The sequence below is a fragment of the Mauremys mutica genome, chromosome 1 (genome assembly GCF_020497125.1).
Source record: "Mauremys mutica isolate MM-2020 ecotype Southern chromosome 1, ASM2049712v1, whole genome shotgun sequence".
Taxonomy (NCBI): domain Eukaryota; kingdom Metazoa; phylum Chordata; order Testudines; family Geoemydidae; genus Mauremys; species Mauremys mutica.
In genome coordinates this window covers 75,846,609-75,872,210 of record NC_059072.1, presented here as the reverse complement: position 1 = coordinate 75,872,210, position 25,602 = coordinate 75,846,609, and the positions used below count along the sequence as shown (strand labels likewise).

General features: G+C 41.4%; 1 protein-coding gene across 2 annotated transcripts in view; it reads right to left on the bottom strand.

Moving 5' to 3' along the window:
* Positions 1-25,602, bottom strand: part of TMTC2 (transmembrane O-mannosyltransferase targeting cadherins 2) — a 371,717-nt gene that overhangs the window by 62,780 nt on the left and 283,335 nt on the right. For both annotated transcript variants that reach the window (XM_045002668.1, XM_045002669.1), the window contains one exon: positions 2,073-2,154. In XM_045002668.1, the coding sequence (XP_044858603.1) occupies positions 2,073-2,154 (82 nt within the window). The remainder of the gene's footprint in view (positions 1-2,072; positions 2,155-25,602) is intronic.

The following is a 25,602-nucleotide window of genomic DNA, read 5'->3' as shown; positions in this document are numbered from 1 at the left end:
ATCAATAAAGCTCACTATGGAGACCTCATGCTTTGTAGCAGTGGACCCTCAAGTTCCTCTGCTGTCTCCAGATCCTCTGCATGAAAGCAGTCCCACTCAAACAAAAAATATTCCTAGTGTTCTCCAAATTCTGACCCTTGCTCCCCTCCTCCTGTTTTCATGGCAAAATTACATTTCCACTGCAAGAGGTGCCCTCACACTTGCAGAGATGGGGGGCATGATTTGTCCTTTAGCTGCCTTAAGAAACTATGCTTTCTTTTTTATTTTGCTGTAAAAACAAAAGACCCTGTCAATGGATCGCCTTAAATTATGAAATTTAACACACCAGGATTTATAATTTTAGCATTGTAACATAGCAATCCAGAAATCAATGCATCATGAATCTGTGGAAGAACAAAGTAACCCAGGGATCGGCAACCTTTGGCAAGCGGCGGCCAGAACATCCCTCAACCCGCACCGCTTCCCGCAGCCCCCATTGGCCTGGAGCGACAAATCGCGGCCAGTGGGAGCCGCGATCGGCTGAACCTGCGGACACTGCAGGTAAGCAAACCGGCCTGGCCTGCCAGGGAGCCTGGAGGGCCGCGTGCCAAAGGTTGCCGATCCCTGAAGTAACCTCATACAGCTTTTGGATTACAGGGGCTTCAGAAATTCTATGCATTTTAACTGCACAAGTGTAGCAGGGACACTAAATCAATGAATAATGTGGGAAAACATGGAAAATATCATGAAGTCATGAAAAACAGAAGTCTGGAACTGTCGTGAAACATACAGAATCAAGTTGATTGCAGAGTTAGGTTTCTGACAGCTGCCCTTGACTTTGCAACCACAGATTTCTGTGATCACCACATCTGAATTCGTGGGCACAAACCAGACAGGCATATACAAATTAATCTGCATAGGCACAAATGTATTTGGGAGGTAGATTAAAGACACTCTAAAAGTGTGGGCCACCATATTAACTGCTACAAAATACAATGCAACAGCTGCCTCATTATTGCAGACTAATGGAATGCATTCCAACAACATCCAGGAATTAAACATGGGATTCAAAATACAAAATTATACACTACATTTGAACCAATCAAATATAAAATGTCACCAACTGAGATTTAGAAACCACACAGTGAAGTACACAAACAAATAAAGTTATGGCTGGTATACCTTCTATTTTTATTATTACCATTTTTGTGCACCATCCCTGTGGTTGTTTTCTTAAACCCAGTGGAGCCAGAAGAGGAAATGAAAACAATATAAAAATATATGTACCGTATGGCTGTGGTTCCCCACCATGCTCCCCAACTAAGATTACATTTATTTCCCCTCCCTATATTTTCCAACGGGGATTACATAACTCATATTTTCTGACTTTTCTATTATCAGTTTTAAACTAGAATAAGAGGCAGCTCATAAAGTTAAATATTTTTGGTTCCTTGGGACCAATCACATCTGGAAATATTTTTTTGTAAATCTAGAAAAAACAATCTATCTAAAGATATGATACCATCACCCTCAAATTAACTGTGTGCTTTGCATCACTTAAACACATGATTGGCTTAGTATTAAAAAGGTATAGCCAAACCTGTCAAAGCCTTTTAAAATACTTGTCTGTTTCAAGCCACAAGGAAGCTAGAGGGAAGGCAGATGTACAGCCTATAACTACTTACTAAGAAGCAGAATCCTAGCTGTTCTGCCCTGGTACACACTTAAGACAATCTTTAGTTGCCCACCCAGAGGCAGCAAGCAGAGCTAGGTCAGTGCTGTTAACAATAACAAACATGTCTATGAAACCTTTTTACATATAGAGATATTCACCTTCCTCCTTTCCAAACAGAGACACAGCAATTTGGAAATTTCCCTCCCAGAAGGAAAATTATGCAAAAATCTGAAAATACCCCCCTCTCTCGTTGCTGTGATTAACAGATTGAAATGGAGATGAAGTTCTACATGGTAGGTTAGTTTCTTTTGCTTGAACAGAGGTATTTTGCCAGTAGCAGTTTTTAAATCTTTAATCACTCAGAGAGATTAACAGCAAACCTGGAAAATGCAAGGAAACCTATCTATCAGAAACTCACCATAATGCATGTAACCATTGCCTTTGGTAGGATCCAGCTGAATAGCCTTCAAGAAGTACTTCTCTGCCTCACTCTTGCGGCCCTTAAAAAAAAAAGAGAGGAAGAGAGAAAATGGATTATTTTAATACTGAGTCACCCTGGAGTCATCCTGTACAGCCTACCACATGCTCCCACACTTTCCAAATTCCAGGCACTGGAACAACACAGTCACTATTATTGCCAGAATCAATTTAAGTAAATAGGAACTAAATGAGAAAAAAACTTCATTAACAAATTTAAAGTCCACTCATTATAGATTCCAAGGCCAGAAGGGCCCACTGGGATCATCTAATTTGACCCACTGTATAACACAGGCCATAGAATTTCTCTGAAAAAATCCTAGAGCAGGTATTTTTGGAAAAAAAAAATCCAATCTTAATTTAAAAATTACAAGGAGTCCGGTGGCACCTTAAAGACTTTAAAAATGGTCATTCATGGAGAATCCACCATAACCCTTGGGAAATTGTTCCAATGGTTAATTACTCTTGCTTTAAAAAATGTACTCTTCATTTCCAGTCTGAATTTGTTAATCTGCGACTTCCAGCCATTGGATTGTGTTGTACCTTTGTCTACTAGACTGAATAGCCCATTATCAAATATTTGTTGCCAACGTAAGTACTTATAGGCCAGGGATCGGCAACCTTTGGCACGTGGTCTGCCAGGGTAAGCACTGGTTTGTTTACCTGCCACATCCTCAGGTTCGGCAGATCGCGGCTCCCACTGGCCACGGTTCACCGCTCCAGGCCAATGGGGGTGGCGGGAAGCAGCAGCCAGCACATCCCTCGGCCTGCGCCACTTCCTGCAGCCCCCATTGGCCTGGAGCGGCGAACCACAGCCAGTAGGAGCCGTGGTTGGCCAAACCTGGGGACGAAGCAGGTAAACAAACCGGCTGGGCCCGCCAGGATGCTTACCCTGGTGAGTCTCGTGCCAAAGATCCCTGTTATAGGCTGTAATCAAGTCACCCATAACCTACTTTTCATTAAACTAAGTAGCCTGAGCTCTTTGAGTGTGTCTCTCTAAGACATGTTTTCTAATCCTTTAAATCATTCTTGTGGCTCTTCTCTGAAACCTCTCTAATTTAATCAACATCCTTCTTGAATTGTGGACACCAGGACTGGACACAGTATTCCAGCAGCAGTCACAGCAGAGCCAAATATACAGGTAAAATAAACTCTACTCTGATGACAGCTTGTGCCCTTCCAGGGCATAGAGTTCCGCAACACTCAAACTTCAGAAAACCAGGAAACACAAAATTAGGGTACAAATCCAGTAATCTTCTTTTTGCCTTTCTGGAGATGGCAATAGCTACAATTATCTGCATGCACTATAGCTGGATTTAGTGTGAGAGTTGTAGCTGTACTGAAAGGTTTGAATGGTGGAAGCAGTTTGGTAGATGTGTATTCAGAGATGGGGATTAGTTTGAGGAGCATCACAGAGCTGTGATTGTGATAGGAGAGTGTGCACCTTGAGGAGATAGTCGGTATCATTTCATTGCAAAAATGTGTTGTTTGCTATAGTACCAAGGCCCTGGGAGGCTGAGGGTCTTGCCTGAGGAATTGTCAGTAGGGAGGTGAGATAAGAGACTTGTCTACAGGTGTGCTGAAGGGTAAGGGAAAGCACAGGGTTAGATGGTATCCTGTAAGTGTGAAGTGGAAGCATTCCAGCAGGAGAGCAGGCTCTGGCTGTTTCTACACTTAAATGCTTCAGCTGAATGAGAACACCCCAAGGAGATGACTAGAGGCTGAAACAATAATTCTGAAATATGTGAATGGCTCCATTCATGTCAGCAGGTGTTTTCCTCCCCTCTCCCCAGTGCTGGAAAGCCTGTGACATGCAACAAGCATACCCATTCTCAACTCCTTCCCCAGTGTCTGCAGTGTGTTCTCAGTGCATGCTCCAGTATGCCTGTTCTCGGTTGCACATGCAGAGGGGAGCTTCCGCAGAGCCTGTATGCATAGCAGGGGGGAGCAGGAAGAGAGAGGTATGCTCAGACCCGTTAGAAGAACAAGGCTCCCAGATCTCAGCTTAAATTAGAGGGGCCAGACCCCCATAGGTGGGCTGAGGGTCCCCAGATTGTGGCACACACAAAGGAGGGCAATGTAGGGCTGATGGGCACCTCTGCCCCATTCCCCCGCCCACACACACACACACCCTCTCCCCTCCTGGCTCTCTAACGCCTCTCCTACCCACCCATCCCCATTTATTCTCCTCTCCATAATCCCCTCACTACACACCAAATCCCTCTCTCTCCATTTCTAACAACTCTTCCAGCACTAATCATCCTCCCCCTCAGCCAGCATTTGTAGGTATCATTTATTTTCTCTTCATGAATAGTTTCAAACATGTTCTGCTATATTCAGATTAAATCCATTTCCTAAAAATAATTTTAAAAGCCCACACTCCTTTGACAGATTGGAGCAATATTTCAAATTTCTGCCCTCAATTAGATTTGAATTCACAGTGCCCATTTGGTGCTCGGAGTCAATGGCTGAAACAGTCCCTCAGCACCTTACAGATCCTGTGAATCTTAGGTGCCTCTCAACACTCTTGGGTGCTCCTTTTTGAACACGTGCAGTGTAATGCATTAAGTGCATCCCTCAGACATGCTTGCTGGAACACTTAACTGGAAAAGCAAACTCTTCTTCTAATAAGCTGTTTCTCCCCCAGGGGCTGTATCTCAGGAACATCTTGTTCAAATGATCCCAAACTTAGATCATTGACAAAACCCTGCATCCCCTGAGACACACGGAATTTCAAGGCAATCCAAATAATCATATGGATTTTAGAGTCTTTACAAGAGTCAAGCTTTAAACAGAAAGCCCGTCTTGACCCTAACTATAGCAGAGCTGCTACAACATTCAAGGGTTACAACAGGTTTTGGGGTTGACTATTTTATGCTGCCGATTCTAGGCACAGAGAGAAATGTGTTCAACACTATCAATGTTCAGGATCTAAGGAAAAGGTGGAAATCCATTGTAATAAATATTGTAAAGGACCTTGGTACACTGCGAGCTAATCTTCTGGACAAGAGTCAGGATAAGATAACTCCAAAACAAAACTGTGGTATGAAAATGAATGTTAGATACATTCATATGCTAAAAACACATGCACTGACTTCATCATCTAGAACTGTGGACACAGGATTTTGTAAAATCTCTTATATTTGGGTTCTACATTTATTTGCAGAGATATTAAAGTGCAACTCTCTTTCACACTCATATTAAAAAAAGATTCCATGGGAAGAAAGCGCTTTGCAGGCCAATATAAAATATAAAAGTGATACCAATCTTTTAAGGAAAATGTGTTGGATCTAGGTGAACAACCAAAGCTATGACAAGAAAGGCAAGAGCAAGACACAGAAACAGTTGTCAAGTTAACAGACCATAGTTTTGTTAATAAAAATAAACAGTACCTTTTATTGTTTAGAACTCCAAAACCACTAAAACCAAGCACTATCACGCGCCCAGGGACAGAGGAAATCTACAGCTTATTACTGTTTCCTCATGGAGAAAATAGCCAAACTGTATTGTACCAATAGTTTGGTATCCTGTCTCAGAAACTAGCCAGTATTATGCAATAACACGCCAATGACTGCAGTTTATTCCTAGTACCAAGCAGTGAGTTGGTCTGTATTATGAGATATGAGCGCCTCAGAATTAAAATCACGTATTTTAATTAAATGCAGCTGATGTGGAAGTAAGACTTCTATAATTTTCAGGATTGCCCTGAGTGCCATTTTAAAGATACATACAACATAGCCTATTCTATAATCACTTGGTAAAGAAGCAGATTTTAATCAGATTGAGTATTGCATGCATTCTGTACTGCGGGCATCTATCCCATAATGTAACATTCAAACAATAACAAGAATTGTTCATAATTATCACTACCCCAAATCCTCAGCCCACACCTCCTCAACAGACTGAGAAGAGAAAAGGGGCTTTAAGTGAATCCAGAAAGTTAACAAGTGCAGGTGAACACGGTAGGGACAAATTCCAAAGTTAAGGTCCCCTCTCAGAAGACACCCTGCCAGAAGCCTCCTCATTTATACTACAGGAGATCCATAAGGTATCCCTCCTGAAAGGGAAGACTTTGGCCCTTATTGTCCAATAACATTATCCTCAGTTTCCAATCCTCATACTTCAGACCCCTTTGTCAAGCCTCTGAACAGATTTTGGAAAATTAATCCTTCCCAATTACCCACAATGCAAGTGACTGCTACCTCCTAACCACTCCAATCACATGATAGATGAGGCTCTTTTACGTTTAGATGCTGAAGCACCTTTCATCCCAATTTTTTTTTCAAAAGGAACATATATTGTACAAGCGTACAGCGATCCTTTCCTCCACCAGTGAAATTGAGCTGCCTCTGTGGGAGTAAGCCAGCAGTTCTTTTTAAACAGCATGCAGCAATAGTTCAGCACAAGGAGTGAAGAAGAATGGCATATCCAATTAAAACTACCAGGGGAATTCAGGTAGACAGGGTAATTATTCGAGTTCAAATTGGTTCGGGATGCTCAGTTAACATCCTTACTCTGGCAAAAAGGGTCATGTCACAAAGTCCAGCCTGGAGACTCCAAAATTGTAGGCACAGACTGCATGTATCACTAATGCCAACAGAATTAACATTTACAGATCGTGCATCATTGCTCTTGTAACAGACTAACACAATTAGTCTTAGCTGACTGAATTCTGTTTTATGCACACTCAGGTTGCTATTCCTACCGAAAAAAGAACAGTTCACTGAAGGTAGTCGTAAAATATGAATCTTCTGCTTATAGAACTATGTCTATGAGACCACAAGTATTTGTCAAATATAATTTACTTTCATCTATTCAGTTCTCCAGAATATGTTACCACTATATTCTGGTTTGGCACTTTCCAAATGTAATACTGCACCCAGCTTAAGTCATTCAGGGAAACAGAATACATAATGGTGACAGGTGCCCATATACACAGCATCAATAGAATGATTGTTATTGAGAGGCCAAAATGCTCATTAACAAAAACAGGAAAAAAGTCATATATTACATCACCTGAGGCATAAACTGAAGTGCCAGCAAATGAACAGTGCAGAACCATTTGTTCAGGTTGGCCGTCATTTTAATATATCCACATTTGTCAAAAAATGATTAAGAATGTTCTCTCCCAAAGTGACATTCTGAAGGAACTTGCATCACACTGCACCTAAAGAGTTCTCTTCCGTGCCATTTGTGTACTGTTAAAATGTCAATATATCAGCACACATTTTGTAAGCTTTGTTTAGGTGTCAGATGATATAAACCCCAGTCATTTGACAGAATCAGGCTATATCACTATTAAACTTTGGCATTTATCAAACTTATATCTTATGTCAGGCAACAACATTTTCTACTAGCCACTGTAAGTATTCCTTTGCTAGCACAAGAGGATGCATATGGTGAAACAGTCAGGTTTAGAGGACACCACCTATTTTTTCCCCACTCTATTGTAAGGATTCAGTGCTAAGTAGAACACAGGATGGAAGGAGATCGGTTCTAAATTTTAAGGGAAATCCATAATTAGTTATCAAAATAGTTGAAACATTAAATTGCTGTGGACTGGCACATTGCGTGCATATTCATTTTTATGTGCAGTGACCTACACAAATGAAGGCATTGAAGACCACTGGAAAGCTCTCAATTTTTAACAGAGAGGGTGAGCAGTTGTATACATATACACACATGCCTTGGAAATCTCACAAAGTGAAAATACAGCTTTATAACTGCAGAACAGAGTCCTATGTCCAAGATAAAATGGTTATTCATACGTTTTTAATGGGAGGACTCAGTGGCTCTGAGGATTACTAATGGGATAAAACTTGCCTTTAAACTACAGGTCACCAGTTCATATGCAGTCCAACTCAGTAGCGAACAGAAGCGTGCCATATGACAGCTTATTCTTTGCTTGTGAGAAATGAGTAGATAGTCTTAGCCCACATTCTAATGGAGAAGCACCAACTTCTCTCTCTCTCTCTCTCTCTCACACACACACACACACACACGCACATATCATAACTGATACTAATTGGCATGTCAGTGAGGGAACAAGGATTCAATCATCATAAAAATTGTATTATCATCTGAGTTCTGGAGGAGATTCAGCCAGGAGTGGGGTGAAAGCATATTAGAAAGTCAGTTTAGAAAAAGCTTGTACTGCTCCTAGCCATGCTATATTTGTCTGGGCCTTATCCAGAGGTCCCTAATTCAGGCAAAATACCCATTCAGTTCAGTGAGACTCTTCCAAGTGTAAGGGCTCCTTACTCATGTTGCTCAAGCATAAATAGAAGATGGGAGTATGTCCACTGCTATCACTCCAGCATTCCATGAAAAATATAAATCTAGTAAGCACAAATTATACTAGGTGACCTGACTTTCAAAAATGTCTCAGCCGCAACAGTTCCCATGGACTTAATGGGAGTAGCTGGGTAATCAGCAAGCAAGCCATTTTAAAGTACCTAAATATGGATTCAGGAGCCTAATTCTAGGTACCCATTTTTTAAAATGTTAGCTGTAGTGTTTATCCTAACTGTCATTTCTAACAGATTATGGGCCTCATCCTACAAATATTGTCAGACATAGTGCTCAATTGGGCCTTCAGATAAAAGGATTTGAAGTTACCATGACTGAGGGAGTGACTGGAGAAAAGTTAGTAATTTAAGGAAAGTTGACATCTATTCAAATCAACTGGCATGTACACCTCTACCCCAACATAACGCAACCCGATATAACACAAATTCGGATATAACGCGGTAAAGCAGCACTCCAGGGGGGCAGGGCTGCGTGCTCCAGTGGATCAAACCAAGTTCGATATAACGTGGTTTCACCTATAACATGGTAAGATTTTTTGGCTCCCGAGGACAGCGTTATATTGGGTAGAGGTGTATTTCCTTGACTAGAACACTCAAATACTTAGGCCAAAAAAAATAACTCTCCCCTGCCCCACCCAGAAATAATGGAAAAAGCCAGCAACAGCGATTTCTCCTCACTCTGTTGGTAGAATTTGTAAAGCTCATGTTGAGCCAGCTGATGTACTTCAAGCTTCTAGAAACCTTAAAATCCTGAACTACTAATAAGATTGGAAGAGGTTAATGCAGTTAAGCAGTTCTGAATAATGCACTTGCACAGATTTATATGCACTGCTAGCTACCAGTTAGGTGGCTCCCTCACCCTCATTCATTTAAAAAACAGGTGCCCATTAAAAACATTAAGAATCCCCTCTTTACTTCTCAAAGATATGTATTTGCACCATGGGAGTTACATAATTGTACTGCATATTATTTTGGAAGCATGCAGTGCAGCAATAGTTAGGGGGATGAGTTTTAACAGACAGACAGTCCTAAAATTACACCCTCAAAGTTCTACCATAGTTGAAATTGTACACAGCTTTGATAAGTGAAACAGCAAAAGTCCCTATTTTGCATAGCCTTATGCTGGTGAGAGTTTGGTGGCACAGTGGAAAATTACATCTACGCATCAAGCAAAACTGACTGTCATTCCCTATGACCAGTCCTCTTGATTCCTCTTTACGAATAATCACTTTTTTCAAAAGGACTAAACAGTTAGCATAACTTTTTGAGTAGAAAAAAAGTGACTACAACAAACACTAGAGAGTAGGGGAAACCTGAGTATTTTACATATCTCCTTTTGTATTGTAGAAGGCTTCTGAATGCCTGTATGAAATATAATGTTCCCAACAACAGAAAGGGCAAGTGTGTGTGAGGCCACAGGGTCTGTGACAAGACTTTTGCTTCTGTTTTTTTGGGGGAGGGGAAGAAAAAGAAACCAGTTCTATGAACCACCTTCTTTGCCTTATTAAAATGGATGGGTGCTCTGGGGCTGGAGCACTCACATGAAAAAAATAGTGGGTTCTCAGCACCCACTGGCAGCCCCACCAATCAGCTTCTCTCCCTCCCTCCCAGCATCTCCCACCCGCTGCGATAAGCTATTGAATGGCAGGCAGGAGGCACTGGTGGAGGGGGTGGGGCGCACTTGGGGTAGGGGGCAGAACGAGGCAGGAAGAGGCAGGGTGGAGGTGGGGCCTTGGGGGAAGAGGTGCAGTGGAGGCAGGGCCTGGGGTGGAGTGGGGGTTGAGCACTTCCGGGGAAATGACAAAGTCAGTGCCTGTGCACAAGACAATTAAAAACATGAATATAATGCAACTAGATAGATGTTTACATGTCCTATTGAGTAATTATATCATCTAATTTTTATAAACTTTTTACTCAGGAAGGTCTGGATAAAGAGAGATACTAAGCAGTTGTATCTTCCATTTGAAGGCAATGAGAGCTGAGAGTGCTCAGCAGTCCTCTGGATAAAAACCCATATTGAGGAGGTGAAGGGGATGTAAGTACCTACCTGGACTGATTCCACTCTCCCTAGCCATCCTGGGGCCAGAGGAGTTTTGTGCCCCTGCCAATTATTGGGAGGCATGCCTCCCTTCAAAGTGTTCTGTTCAATGCCATATCATCTAGTCCAGTCCCCTGCACTCATGGCAGCACTAAGTATTATCTAGACTATCCCTGACAGGTGTTTGTCTAACCTATGAAAAATCTATGACAGAGATTCCACAATCTCCCTGGGCAATTTATTCCAGTGCTTAATAACCTTGACAGTTACAAAGTTTTTCTTAATGTCCAACCTAAACCGTCCTTGTTGCAATTTAAGCCCATTGGTTTTTGCCCTATCCTCAGAGGTTAAGGAGAACATTTTTTCTCCCTCTTCCTTGTAAAAACCTTTTATGTACTTGAAAACTATTATTTTCCCTCTCAGTCTTCTCTTTTCCAGACTAAATAAACCCAGTTTTTTTCCAATTCTCCCTCTTAGGTCATATTTTCTACACTTTCAATCATTTTTGTTGCTCTTCTCTGGACTTTCTCCAATTTTTCCACATATTTCCAGAAATGTGGTGCCCAGAACTGGATACAATTCTCCAGTTGAGGCCTAATCAGTGCGGAGTAGAGTGGAAGAATTAATTCTCGTGTCTTGCTTACAATATTCCTGCTAATACATCCCAGAATGATTGATTTTTTTGCAAAAGTGTTACACTGATGACACATATTTAGCTAGTGTTCCACAATGACCCCTAGATCCCTTCCTGCAGTACTCCTTCCTAGGCAGTCATTTCCCATTTTGTATGTGTGCAACTGATTGTTCCTTCCTAAGTGGAGTACTTTGCATTTGTTCTTATTGAATTTCATCCTGTTTTCTTCAGACAATTTCTCCAGGTTATCCAGATCTTTCTGAATTTTAATCCTATCCTCCAAAGCACTTGCAACCCCTCCCACCTGGTATCATCCACAAACTATATTCTCTAAATCACTGGTGAAGATATTGAACAGAACCAGTACCCAGCATTGATCCACGTGGGACCCCAGTTGATATGCCCTTCCAGCTTGACTACTCTCTGGGAATGGTTTTCCACCCACTTGTGAACCCACCTTATAGTAGCTCCATCTAGATTGTATTTCCCTAGTTTGTTTATGAGAAGCTCATGCAAGATAATATTGAAAGCCTTAATAAAGTGAAGATATATCCATATCTACCACTTCCCGCCATCCACAAGGTTTGTTACATGATAACATGTCCTCTTTTATGACATCCCACCACTTGTTCTTGGGTCTGCCTCTGTTTTTTCATTCAATCTTGAAATTTGTTGAACTCTTGTAACCTACATAGTTGTCAGGACTGTGATTTACATGACCAGATCATCTCAATCTGCACTCCCTCTATTCTTCGTTTGTGGGTGTTACTTTGAACATGCCTCTAAAATACACATTCCTCATATGGTCTTTCTTTCACCACTCATCCATCTTAATGTTTGCATTTCTTTGGAACAGATCATTTGCTCATGTTATATGAAATCAGTACAAATAAAAAATAGTGCAGTACATGACAAAAAGTATGGCATACCAATTTTACTTTAGAGGGTTTTTTTTTAAATCATCATTTATTCAGTGTTTTGGTTTTTTGCTCTTCCTTAGGGTCTAAGAGGAATTTACCAAACAGGAATAACAAACTTTTATTAAGACACAAAAGGGCTGTAAAAAAGTATTAGGCAAATTTTAAAGAAAATGATTTCTTCACACACTTTGAGATATATTTACTGTACGGAAAGTATTGAGTATTCATCTCTATCATTATTCTATAGACTATTATTATATCCTGACCATGTAATGAAAGTGGAATGGATGCATGTGAAATTAATTCCCATATTAGGCACTTTCCTTTCCACCAAGTCCTAAGTCACTTTTTATCATTTTTGATTAAGTAGAGTATTAACATCTACCTGTGTTCCATGACAGTAAATTCACTGTCTCACATATTGTTTTCATTGAATTCTATAAATTCTTACTGAAGAGAATTTGGCCTATATCCCGCATTCTTCTCTGATTACAGTCAAATTTACTATATGTAGACTAGTAACAGGTAACTGGGGGCCTATATTGTACCATTTAACAAAATAAAGATATTTCTTTCTTTCATGAAAACAGTTCATTGTGTTTGCCTTCCCTGTTTTCAGTCATGAGCTTTAAATTTGCGTGAATGAGTAGGAACAATTTATGGCTTCCACTATCCTATTCACAGGAGCAAGACACAATGTCATTTACCAACCGGTAATCTAAATACCTTTTAAAATTTATTTTACAATGAGAGAGCCTTTTATTTTACAATTAGTCTCACAGAATTTTGGCATACAGTCAAAAATATGTCCTAATGGAATTGAGAAGTGTATTCATGGATATAGTTTTATGACATGTGGCCAACCTCAGGAAATAAAACCTTGATAGATGCCAGTTATGGAAATATCTCTAGCTAGGAAATCCTGTCATTTAAGACACAGATGTATCCATGTATACTGGATAAACCAAACCTAAAGCAACTGGGGGATATTGGCCATAAAGCAATGCAATGTGACTTTTATATTCAGACATATTCAGAGAGAGAAAAAAAAAGATGAGAAATTATGTAATACGTGTTTGATATATAAAAACTGATCCCAAAATTGGAACTCCAGGCCCAAACCACCTCTGAACTTTGGAAATTTCAGAATTAGATCCAAACTTTCTGGCTTGGACCCATCTCTAATAATAATGGCATGGTCTCAAGCTTGGTTCAATTTGGCTAGATCATAGGTGGACCCCACAGAGGGTTTAATACAATAGAAAATTATGTCATATACATATTGCACTCTGAAGATAAGCCGCTGTTCTCAAATTTAAGACTTGTCAATAAACGCTTGAATGGTGATAAGGGCACTTTATTACACAGCAGTCAAAGAGCCAACCAGTTAATCATTTTTGGATGTCAGTCAATGATGGATTGAATTTAATTGAATATGGACCTACCAGGAATCCTATATCCATAATACTCTGCTATGATGGGAGTTAAACTGGAAAATTCAACTTTTATTAAAAAATTCCTCCTATGAACTATTTTACCCGCCTAGATATTTAGCCTCCAAAAATGAAATATATAACCGGTTCAGTCATCTAACTGAGCTGGCCCATTTAGAAAGTGTGTCTTTTCATGCAAGTGAAAAATTTCTAGAGTTTGAAAGCATTTAATAAACAATCCAAGAAATGTTATTCCTACTATAGTTATATTATGCTGTTTTCAGCTAATCACTATGTAAAATGCCATAAACTACTCCAGAAAACAACAATCAACTTTAATATATATGAATATAACTTGAATATATTTCAGCATTTCAACTTCAAAACTTTTTTTAAAGAACAGTAACTCAGTGACTAATCTTCACTGTTCCTGTTTGGTACCAATATGCAAATGTTACCGTTATTTTACACAGAGGAACAAGGAGATGGGCAAATCACAGTACCTCTACAGGCAGAATGGACATCGTTGTCAGAGCTGCCAAACAGAACTTCAGAGATCCTGGCTCCTACTCTTCTTTTCAGACCATTGGGACATGCTTGGCTGATCAAATCATGAATAGTAAAGGATCAAACTCAGTTGATCCGTTATACGTTTTCTTTCCTTTTGTCCCATCCTCTCCTTTTCTCTCTCCCTTATATTTCCATGCTCATATCTGTTTAATTTTATTTTGTTCTGTCATTCAGGGTATGCACTAATTATTGATTCATATTGCTTATATATAATGTGGTAAGGAAGGGAACTTTGGCAACAACAGATTCTTAAAGCATCTCTACATTTACTGTGGATCGATGCTGCAGCAATCGATCCACTGGGGGTCGATTTAGTGGGGATAGTGAAGACCCGCTAAATCAACTGCAGATCACTCTCCCATCGACTCCGGTACTCTACTGGAACAAGAAGCTTAAGGTAAGTCAACAGGAGAGTTTCTCTCATCTACTCAGCATGGTGTGGACACCGCAATAAGTTGATCTAAGCTATGTCGACTCCAGCTATGTTATTCACGTAGCTGGAGTCGTATAACTTAGGTCGACTTAACACCTCAGTGTAGACCTGCCCTTAGTCAGATCCTTTGTTGCTGTCTGATACCCAATAGGCTTTTTATATCCACTTTGAGGAATAGTGCGCATTGACAATTTGAACTCCAATTTTCTGACTGGTCAGTTGTGCAACTCTGGCAGCAAACACTCTAGGAAAGATTTTGGCCACCTACTGGGGATATGTTTAAAATGTGAGGGATCAGATTTAACTTTAATTGTTACTCTAAGACAGGATAGAGGCTTATAAATCATTTTGTTTCTTGGAGTTTAATTTAAAAGAGTCCTTAACTATCATAGTCACCTAGTACGATTGTTACTGAATTTACTATGGCTGAGAAGTGAAATATAGAAACTTTATGAAGCAAATTATTTTCCCCTAATATTTAAGGGTCAATTTTGAAGCTGGTAAAAATAAGAGATTAATAGCACTATGTGGAGCTATGTAAAAGGCAAACCAATACTTCATGTTTCTCCAAAGAGATTCACCGAAACATATAACTCCTAAACTACATCTTGCCTAATTTTATATTAGTGGGCTGTTTCTTAAGCAAACTAACCACTATTTGTATTATTACAAATTGTGGGCGTTTTGATGCGAGCAGAAATCCACTTGGGGTATATAAAATTGAAACCTTCAATCTGGTTCCATCTATGACCCCTAAGTAAGGTTTCTAGAAAGAGACTAGTGCATCCAACATCATTGCTTATCCAGTATAAGAAGATGCCAATTGACAGCCTTCAGTAGGCAAAAGCTTTAGGCTGAATGCCTACTGAACTCAGACTAACGCAAAAATGGCCTTGCTTATGTATGATGCTTCCTTAGCATGTGTGCTGACACTTTCTCACTTGGAAAACTTTGTTCACACAATGCAAAGCAAATTACAGTACATGCTCAAGGCTGCACCTGGGCCTGTCATTTTTTGACAAAGAGACTTCATTACATTTTATAAATGGAGTTCTGCAATTTGAAAGCCTTTCATAAGAATTATGTTTTTCCTTGTGAAGAAGAAATAAATTACCTTAAGTAAGGCAAGAACTCAGGTGCTTTGGCTGTTACCCCATGTTTTCCCAGTTGACTGATGAGGTCAGATCGGATGTTGCTTTCACCAGTATGTTTCTCAAACAATTTATCTAACTTAGCATGCAAGATCTTAAGAGAGCTTAAAAAATGCATACCATTCAGGTATTGCTGACCCAAATGGCTAAATTCTGTTTTTGAGAAATGAATAAATAAAATAAAATTAGGAACTTAAACACCAGCCAACAGGCTGCTTTCTAGTTATCCTACTAGCTGAGCTACTAATCATACTTTTCAACCGCTAAATTTAGCTGTTCTTATATAAATTCTGAAAAAATGTAACCTAGTGAGCATAATTTTTAGCTATGAGCATACAGCACTATCTGATGTACAAGTCACCAAATATTTGTGACTGTTGATACTAGATAAGAAGATCCAAATTCATTACACCACTCCTTTGGAGCACAATATTCAAGCATTTCAAGTTTTGTCAGTGTTTCTGCATGTACAGGAACACTATCTGTTTCTTATTGGCATTTCCCATATCCCAGAAAAGGTATAAAGACATTACAAATATTTACACAATACAACAGCACAGGGAGCTTATCATTTTAGTGTAGGATTTCCCAAGAGCTGTGTTGGCCTACCTCTTCTCCCAATTAAACCAATGAGAGCTTTACCATCTACCTCAAAGGGAGCAGAATTGAGTGCTTTGTGGTACACAGGTTTTGTGCTGAGTGAATTTCAACTTAGAACATAACTACTGAGTGAATATAATGGCATCCAAAAAGCATATGGGGTTGTATCTATATATTCAGTGAATGACCACATGTTGTTAAAGATTTAACAACCAGCTATAAAAACAAATGAGGGGTCTGAGTCTCATTTACACTTAAGCTTCTTTACGCTACCCTATCAATTTAAAGGGGCCTCAAAGTGGAAGTAAATTGTATTTAAACCCTCTAAAATACAAATTGCTCCCACTTTAAGGCATCTTTGCACTCTAAGGCCTGGTCTACACTGAGGGGGACTGATCAAAGTTACGCAACTTCAGCTACGTGAATAACATAGCTGAAGTCGACGTACTTAGATCAACTTACCGTGGTGCCTTCACCCTGGTGAGTAGACTGCTGCCGCTCCCCCGTCGACTCTGCCTGCGCTTCTCGGCGAGCTGGAGTACAAGAGTCGACGGGAGAGCGTTTGGGGGTTGATATATCGCGTCTAGACTAGACAAATCAACCCCCGCTGGACTGATCACTGCCTACCGATCCGGCGGGTAGCGTAGACATACTCTTAGAGAGAATGAAGTTGCTGTAGTACAAATGATAATTAGACTTCAGATGTATTGTCATATATGAACAAATAAATAGACTTACATGAAATGTATTGAAAAGATCAATAAGTAAAATGTTTTTGAGGTCTACACAGTGTAACTTTAAATGTCCAGCTTTTATTACAACACAGACAGCGCCTTCCGAGTTCCACGGACATATCCTTGTAGATACTCTGACAGTAAGCTTTACTAAGAGTCATTTTGCCCAGGAATGCCACATTTAACACTTCTATGAATGTAAGACAATTGTCTGTTTCATGAACAGTTGTTTTTTTAAAAGGTTTAAGCCATATCACTTTATTGAATGCACGGACACACACATGCACTATTTGGGTAGGCGTAGAAAAGAATTATTATTTCAAGGGTGTCTAAGGCCCAATCAGAGATTGGGACCCATTGTACTAAGCATTATAAACACTCACAAGACCCACACACAAAAATGATTACTCCTATATCAAAGAGTTCTTAAACAAAAAGCACAATTTAAACTTTTTCTAAAGAAACTGTAATATCAAAATAAGTAAACAAAATACTAGTGTGTAACCCATTAAAATGTACAAAGGTTTGCAACAATATTTATTTCTGGGGATGTGTGTAAATTTATTTCTGGGGATTTTATGTTGTGCTTCAAACTGAAGCTGGTATTTTCTGCTCTTTTGCAGAAACAGGTGGAAGTCTATAAATGGAATGGGTTAGCACCTTCCAAATAACCTCATACTAAGCATATACAAAACCAAGCAAATTAGCACAAGAAAAATTATAGAGCTTAGATTAGCCTTTCTGCCTTCCATTGTTCATGTTATTGCTTGTAAAATGCAGGTTTAAAGTCTCTCTATGCAAATAGCCTTTCAAAACAGGAGTAATATTAGCCGCATGCAGATCTGAAGCTGCAAAAATCAACTTCAAATTAAATGAATTAATATCATTCATTCACCACACAGTTACCATAATTTTAAGTTTTACAGTACAGGATGAATTCTTATTTACCGTTTTTTACAGTTGTAAAAACAGGGTATATCATCCTGTGTTTCAGCAGGGCAAAACACTCAAAAAGGAACAAATTCTGTTTAAAAATCTCTTTTCAGCAAGATCTGATGTCAGCTTTTAATTTCTACTGCACTTGAGATTTGAGTTTGATTCATAACACTGTATCCTACATCGTTGAAGGCAACTATGATAATTAGAAACTTGTTTCAGTGGACCGAGAAAAGGAACAAGACACGGAGGTCATTGTCCCAAGCGGTCAAGAAGAGAAAGGAAGATTATATTAACTTTTCACAGCTAAACAGGTATATTGGATAGAGCGGTAAAGTGGCTTTATTTTAAGGAGTCTTATAGGACTAATTATTGAAGAAATAAGAAGTATCAGGAAATCATAAAAGAAATCATAGGTTAAGAACATGCTCTCTGCATTCATATTTCATTAGTGTGTTTGATATGTTAGAACCAAGTCCAGACAATATAAATGCATTTAGTAACTCAGTACTCTAGCACACTACTTGATTTATACTCCTACGTTTATACAACTATAAATTGCTCCTACTGCAAATTGGGAAATCACAGCCTACAGCAATTAGCAGCAATTTGGCATGTCATAACAGACTGGGCATAGGTTAGTCCTCCCCACAATCATAACAGTTGTTCACAAGAGGAAGATGAATCTAGAAGGTACAAGAAACTGGTTCAGTAGCCAGGTTTGGCACTGGGGGAATAAATGAACCAAGTCTCAGTGCTATTAGTAGGTGTTAATACTGGCAACAGACTTGAGGAGGCAGAAAAGCTGGGGTTAAAATTGGGCTATTTAAGTCAGGAAATAAAACATTATTGAATTTGTGAACTTTATAGTTTTGATTTTACAACTAGGTTTATGTTGTACAATTGCCTTTGGCTGAGATCTAGAAGCTTGGCTGAGCATTTTTTTATTTTTTTTTTTAGCTCCCTGGCCAAGGAAAGTTTTCTAGCTCAGTTATCATTTCCATTCTTCATCTCCTCCCACTCACTGCCCCATCTCTTCCTTGGAAAATAAGCTAACAGCCAAGTCGAACTGTTAACAGAAGTTTGTTTCAACATTCATTTTACTGTAGCTCAAAAAAAAAGTTGCAAAAAGTTTAACTTTAAACAAACTATGACTGGTGTGACATAAAAGGAGAGAGACCCCAAAATGTCTCTCCTTAACATTTGAGAGAATCACCCAATAACTTCCTGCCTTTTTTCAGTCATCTGTGCAGTGTCCATTTCTATTCAATAGACTTAAATAGCAAAGTTCAAATTGAGAATGAATCACAATGTGACTCTAACCCTGGCTTGGAGGGATGAGATGAGAGATTATTCCAGCTTCTATCTCCATTCAATCCCAGTGGAATCTGTAGAGACTTCGATCAAGCATGCCAGTTAGTGCCAGTCGTGAAAGAAGCCTTAGTGATGAAGATACCTCTGCTTGAAACTCCTTTCACAGATGCCATGGAACAACCATTGTGTTGTAAAATTGACCAAGGCTGAACCATCAACCTGGAGGTCAAAGGTTTCATATCCCACTGCCAATTTCCTCCTCCATTCAGCTCTCCTGAAAAAACTGATGACTGTAGAAAATCCAATAAAATATATTCTGCTCCTTTCCCATTTATTGGTCATAAATCATTCCCAATATTGAAATGTCATTGACCAAACCTGAATAATTAAAAACAACAACAAACCACAACCAAATATATGCATTTCATATCCACTACCACATCATCATCTAAATAGTGTTGTGTTCTGAAGCACTATGTTAATTACATTCTGGAAGGGTAAAAAACAAAAACAAAAATATGCTCCTTTTGTGTCTTCTGTCTTATTTTTCTGTTAATGCACATTGATGTCATATGTACAGCAATGAATATATACAGAGAAGACATGGCAGTAATAAAAGAAAAGATAATTTTAGGGCACTCAATCATTTTTTATGAAAACAGACAAACATGGAAGAGTGCGTGTGTGGGAAAAGGAGGTGTATTGCATTTCACTGGCCTATGGTTTAACATCATGATGTGGTGTCCAATACTCAGAGTTGTATAGAGATTATTTTCAATTCTGATAGTGATATATATTCTTTCCTGAACCTGAAGGCACTGTCTGCTTCATATGTATCTTGTGTTTAAATTCCTTCAAGAAATATAAACAGTTAAACTCTAACACAAATTTGTGTGGACATTTTCACCCTTTTCCATTCTCCCTCCAAAGTAGGTGCATGTTATCAATTCAGAAACTCAAAATTATATAATAAAATTATTTCAGGACTAACGGACAAATCTAAAATTTCCTGTAGCCAGTTCTCATAATTTGGAAATAACTAAGATGTTAAAAAAAAAGATGTAGGATTTTTTTTTCATGGAAATGACAAGACATCCCATAACAGATCATATATTCCATCAAATCAGCAATTAAGAATATATGTAAAATTAAATCAGAAAGAGGTGTGTGGGGTGGAAAAAATAGAGATCTGGATTCTAACTGAGAAAACCCTTCCTTCCCCTTCCATATGTTCTAGTAAAATAGAACTTCTGTGTCTCATAAAAATATTTCTTCAAGAAAAAAAAAGAGAATGAGGAAGAAAAAAACCCCAAAACCCTCATCATGCAAGCTTTCAGATATACTCCTCAGGTGCAAATAATGAAGTGGGCCAGAAGAGGAAGGTGAACTGGGAAATCCTATGATGTATTCCACTTGGAGTTTAATATTAAATAGATATATCCCAAAAGTGCATGTGTATGTCAGTATGTGAGAAATTTTAACTGGAATTGGGAATTAGAGTGGAAAATTATAGTTACACAGGTTGAAACTGACAGACAGTGTGATAATGATCAGACCTCAACTATTATTCCATTGCAAACTGAAAGCTCAAATCTGTACTGGCTTTATTAAACCTTTTAATTGACAGCTTTTAGTAACATTTGAAAATAGATGTTGAATTCACTTTAATTATTGTTGTCACTTCCTTCACTCATCTCAGTCCTTCTGTTCTAAACTTTTCTCACTGCAATTCATGTATGTTAAGCAAAAGTAAAGAAAGGGTGGAGGATATGGTGGAGTTAAGGTATTTCTTCTATATTTCTTTCCTGTTACACTGTATACAAAAGTCCTTTGTCGGAAGATTGTGTAGAAGAGGGGCCATAGTGAAGCTGGGACAAAGGAAGATGAGGGTGTTCAGAGGGAAGCCAAAGGATTGAGGAGCAGAACAAGGCAGAGCAACATCCAGTATTTTCTTCACTGCAAACAATGCCACCATCCTCATCAATGGATGGGGGAAATTGATGGGGCCTGCTGTGAAAGAGGGACAGTCCCAGTGGCAAGGGATGGAGACACTCGCCAAGGGACACTAGGTAGCTCCTCCCCCTGGGAGTCTCTGGCACCCACTGGCCAGCTGGGGGAGAGGGGAGCTGATTTGCCAGCACTCCCCAGTTCCCAGGATTTAGCCCAGAGCAGGAGCCAGGTGAAGTCTCCTTGAGCTCCATTCCAGCAAGGAAGACATACATTTGTCCGACGGAAATGCTGATATATGGCTACAGGATATGAGGCAATGGATTGGGCAGGAATTGTGATACCATGCAGTGTGGTTGGGTGGGAAGAGCGATCAAGCTAGTTGCTGATGCTTCCTGTATCCAGTTTTCATTGTGGTTAAGGGAATAAAATAAACGGTCCCCAGAGGTAAGAGACCTGGGATTTTGGTGATGGACTTTGGGTTCAAGTGATAGGGTGAAACCTTGTGGTCGTTGCAGACAACTAGGGAAACAAAGAAAATATGCCAATGGAAGTGAAAGGCTGAAAGATAAGGAAGAGTATGGGAGAGAAGAAGAAGATTGTGAGTAGAAAATAGAGAGGAGGTGATCAGCACAGCAGAAAGAAATGGGAAGAAAATGGCAGCTGCAAAAATGGGAGGAAGTATTAGTGACTAAGAAAAAAGAGAATCCATTTTATAACTTCAAAATGTGCAGGGGATAGTTAGCTGCACACTACTGGTGCAATGGGCTATCCAAATAGGGACTGTAATTCCCTTCTCTTCTGTGACTATCTTTGGGCACCTTATGCGGGAGCCATGAGCTCAACTGTTTACAGATCTGAAAGTGAATTTGAGGAGGCAACATGAACATGTTGAAAAAGTCTAGCAAAATCACGGTATGGCCAGCCCTGCACTAAGAATGTGAGAAGGACAATGTAAGGTCTTTCCTTTGAAAGATGAGGCCAAGAAAATCATCATGGAAAAGCTACCATTAAAAGATGGAAGTGTGCAGGCTGAGTATAAGGGTACGTCTACACTACAAGACTATTTCGAATCTACTTAATTTGAATTTGTGGAATCGACCTTATGAAGTCGAATTTGTGTATCCACACTAAATACACTAATTCGACTGTCTGAGTCCACAGTAACGGGGCAAGCGTCGACTTTGGAAGCGGTGCACTGTGGGAAGCTATCCCACAGTTCCCGCACTCCCCGCTGCCCATTGGAATGCTGGGTAGAGCCCCCAATGCCTGCTGGGGGAAAAAATGTGTCGAGGGTGGTTTTGGGTAACTGTCATCATTCAACCATCACTCCCGCCCTCTCTCCTTGAAAGCGCCGGCGGGAAATCTGTTTGCGCCCTTCTCTGGTCGGTTACAGCTTGGACGCCACAGCACTGCGAGCATGGAGCCCGCTGCGATCATCTCTGCACTTATGGCCGTTGTCAACACCTCTTCCACAGTCAGCTGCTGAGAAATCGGGCGAGGAGGCTCCGGCAGCGCGGTGAGGACAGGAAGTCACAGAGTGGCGCAGACCTCTCACAAAGCAGGGTACGCCGCGCAGTGGAGATCATGGTGGCAATGGGTCAAGTTCATGGTGTGGAATGGCGATTCTGGGCCCGGGAAACAAGCACGGACTGGTGGGACCGCATAGTGCTGCAGGTCTGGGATGAATCACAGTGGCTGCGAAACTTCAGGATGCGTAAGGGCACTTTCCTTGAACTCTGTGACTTGCTGTCCCCTGCCCTGAAGCGCCAGGACACCCGGATGCGAGCAGCCCTGACTGTGCAGAAGCGAGTGGCCATAGCCCTCTGGAAACTTGCAACACCAGACAGCTACCGGTCAGTAGCGAACCACTTTGGCGTGGGCAAATCTACCATAGGGCTTGCTGTGATTCAAGTAGCCCACGCAATCGTTGAGCAACTGCTCTCAAAGGTAGTGACCCTGGGAAACGTCCAGGTCGTCATAGATGGCTTCGGCGCGATGGGATTCCCAAACTGCGGTGGGGCTATAGATGGCACTCACATCCCTATCCTGGGACCGGCCCACCAGGCCAGCGAGTACATTAACCGAAAGGGCTACTTTTCTATGGTGCTGCAAGCACTGGTGGACCATAGGGGACGTTTTACCAACATCTACGTCGGGTGGCCGGGCAAGGTTCATGACGCGCGTGTGTTCAGGAACTCTGGTCTGTTTAGACGCCTCCAGGCAGGTATTTTCTTCCCGGACCACAAAATAACGGTTGGGGATGTGCAGATGCCTACAGTGATCCTCGGGGACCCAGCCTACCTGCTAATGCCCTGGCTCATGAAGCCTTATACAGGCGCCTTGGACAGTGAGAAGGAGCTCTTCAACTACCGGCTGAGCAAGTGCAGAATGGTGGTGGAGTGTGCTTTCGGACGTCTCAAGGGGAGATGGCGGAGCTTACTGACTCGCTCGGACCTCAGCGAAAAAAATATCCCCGTTGTTATTGCTGCTTGCTGTGTGCTCCACAATCTCTGTGAGAGCAAGGGGGAGACCTTTATGGCGGGATGGGAGGTTGAGGCAAATCGCCTGGCTGCTGATTACGCTCAGCCAGACAGCTGTGCCGATAGAAGATCCCAGCGGGAAGCGCTGTGCATCCGGGAGGCTTTGAAAGCTAGGTTCCTCGGAGAGCAGGGTAACCTATGACTCTCCAGTTGATTTACAGAGAAGCTGAACCTGAGCCTGTTTCAGTGACTGTTGACTTCGATCTGCGGTTACATACCCCGTTCTCCAGGTTTCCCCCCTTCCAACACACGTTTTAAAATAAATTTAATGGAACACTGATTATTAACAAAGTTTTCTTTAATTATGAATTCCTGTTCAAGGGTTGAAATATGGACACAGACTGTGGTGGGTACGGTGTGCACTGATGTACAGACCGCTTCTACAGTAGAGGAATGACAGGCTCCTGCTCCTACAGCGGTCTCTGGTGGGAGGACGGTTGCAGGTGGGTGTGCAGGAAGGGGTGGGTTTGCAGGAAGGGGTGAGGGGTGCCGTCTTTGGGACGGAGTTTGGATGCAGGCTCTGGGCTGGGGGTTGGGGCATAGGAAGGGGTGAGGGGTGTGTGGGAAGGGTGAGTATGTGTCCGTGGATGAGGGCTCTTGCTGGGGCTCAGGGCATCGGAGAGGCTCGTGGCTAGGGTGGAAGGGCATGGTAAGGGCAGCCTGCCTTGCCATTTGTGGATGGCAGGTGCTAGGACCCTGGGGCAGCATACACCTCACAGACTGACCCTGGTGCCTAGTGACTGCAGTCTGTGTGTGTCCTGCTGTTGATCCTGCCCCCAAGTCTGTACCCTGGTAATGGAGGCTGTCCTATGCAATTAAAAAACCCCTCCCCCCCCATCACACAAAGTCTTCTGACAAGGAAAACGTGACGGAAACAGTGAATAACAACAAACTACTCTTAATACTCAACTACACAGTGGGGGGATGAAACTTGGATTTGGGACTGGGTGATCCAGGAAGGGAAGCACTTCTCAAAATTTATGGCATGAGAGCTGTTTGGTACATGAGCGCTCTGCTGGGGTGGAGTGACAGTTTTCAAGGCCCCTAGCGCCCCTCCTTCTTGTGATTTTGGGTGAGGGGGGGACAGGACTTTGTGGCGGGGGAGGGCGGTTGCAGATACAGTTCAGGGGGGCTCTCTCCTCCTGCCTGCCGTCCTGCAGAACATCTACAAGGCGCCGGAGCGTGTCCGTTTGCTCCCTCATTAGCCCAAGCAGCGTTTGAGTCGCCTGCTGGTCTTCCTGCCGCCACCTGTCCTCCCGTTCGCTGTGTGAGCGCTGGTTCTGACATAGGGTCTCCCTCCACTGTCTCTGCTCGGCTGCCTCGGCTCTGGAGCAGGCCATCAGTTCCGAGAACATGTCGTCCCTAGTCTTTTTCTTTCACCGCCTAATCTGCGCCAGCCTCTGTGAGGGGGAAGCCGGGGCAGTTCGTGAAAGAACCGCAGCTGTGTGATGGGAAAAAGGAAGTGATTTCCTTGAAAAGATACATGTTTGCGAACACTGAACACAGTCTAGTCAGTTTCTGTGAACAAGACCATACAGGGCACCTAGTCTCACGAGCTCTCAGGACAAGTTCGAGATTTCGGAATACGCTTTCATTGGCTGCGGTCATGCACAGGAGATCGGACAAGCGGGGCGGTACAGCTGAATCCGTGTAGCAGCCAGGCCTGGTAAGCACTACACCATAGGCTGCTTAACAGTTAATGGATAGCTGTGCCCTCCCGCTGAAGGCAATCTGGAAAGCATAAAGTCTGACCCTGTTCCAGCCCCTCGCGGCTGTGCCTGGGAAAGATCACTGTATGCTTTTCCTCTGCGGCCTCCAACACGTGGCTGTTAAACGAAGGTCATTGCTATGCAAAGTAAAAGTCAAGCATTCACAATAGTAATAGTACACTAATTGCCCTAATTAGATGC